We start from the raw sequence: 1,062 nt of genomic DNA on the forward strand, positions 1-1,062 counted from the left end.
CCAAAATTATAAATTTCCTAATTTATCTATTGATTTGTGGTTAATATTGGTTCTCACAGTTACCACAAACTAATTAGTTCTCATTTGATTAGGCCCCTATATATATATATATATATATATATATACTAGTTGGATACCCGCGCAATGCGGCGGGATTCGAATGTTTTTTGTAAATCGAAGGTTTGAAAAGAGAATTGAACGATTAACGGATTTCCAAACACACATCAATTGTTACTCTTAGATTGTTTAATAATGGTTTTCACTTAATGCAACTCATGATCAACAAAAAAAACAAAAATCATGTTTAAACAAAACAGAGATATAATCATCTAAAATAATATAAATCGACACAAACAGATTATGAGAAGATACCACTTGAAGCATCCATATGTAGATATACCCTGTAAGAAATGTCTTATGATTATAATATAGTATAGATATCAAACGTAGTTGTAAAAAATATGTAATAGTAAATACTCGTTTGTACCTTATTAATCGCGTAAAACTTCTTGATACACCACGTTTGATGTGTAGAATCCGTCACGATTGAATTGTTTTGGCAGGCTTTACTAATACCTTTGTATTTTCACGTGATGTCCCTCTTGATAACGCCACATAAAGCTGTCCGTGAGAGAATACTGATTCCGGTAGATACACACCTATATTAGGAATGGTATGTCGTTGAGCTTTATTGATTGTCATAGAAAAGCTAAGCCGGACTGGTAACTGTTTTCTCTTCAATTTGAAGGGAAACATGTTATCTTCAGATGGACAAAGAGGAATTCTCGGCAAAAATACTCTCTTTCCAGCATGCTGACCAACAGCTATTTCTGCATCGATTACGTTCTGTTGAAGACCTCTACATATCAATCTCGTTCCATTGCATAAGGCATTAGAGGGATCGATATTCCGCAATAGTATTATTGGGCATCCAATTTTGAGACGGAGGTAATGCGGGGGCAAACCACTGACAGTCAGCGAGTTTAAGAACTCCATTGGATAGAAGTTATTTCTGTCATCTTCTGCTTCATCAAAACTGTAGTAAACTTTTTCATCGCCGCA

General features: G+C 34.7%; 1 protein-coding gene across 1 annotated transcript; it reads right to left on the reverse strand.

Moving 5' to 3' along the window:
• Positions 1 to 576: 576 nt before the first annotated feature.
• Positions 577 to 996, reverse strand: LOC112505023 (the record flags this gene model as incomplete). Its single annotated transcript, XM_025108970.1, has 1 exon — positions 577 to 996. A coding segment is annotated over exon 1 (420 nt), but the record flags the coding sequence as incomplete, so codon positions are not given.
• Between the last annotated feature and the right edge of the window lie 66 nt (positions 997 to 1,062).

This window comes from Cynara cardunculus, unplaced genomic scaffold (genome assembly GCF_001531365.2).
Source record: "Cynara cardunculus var. scolymus isolate 2C unplaced genomic scaffold, CcrdV1 Un_Scaffold_7940, whole genome shotgun sequence".
Lineage (NCBI taxonomy): Eukaryota > Viridiplantae > Streptophyta > Magnoliopsida > Asterales > Asteraceae > Cynara > Cynara cardunculus.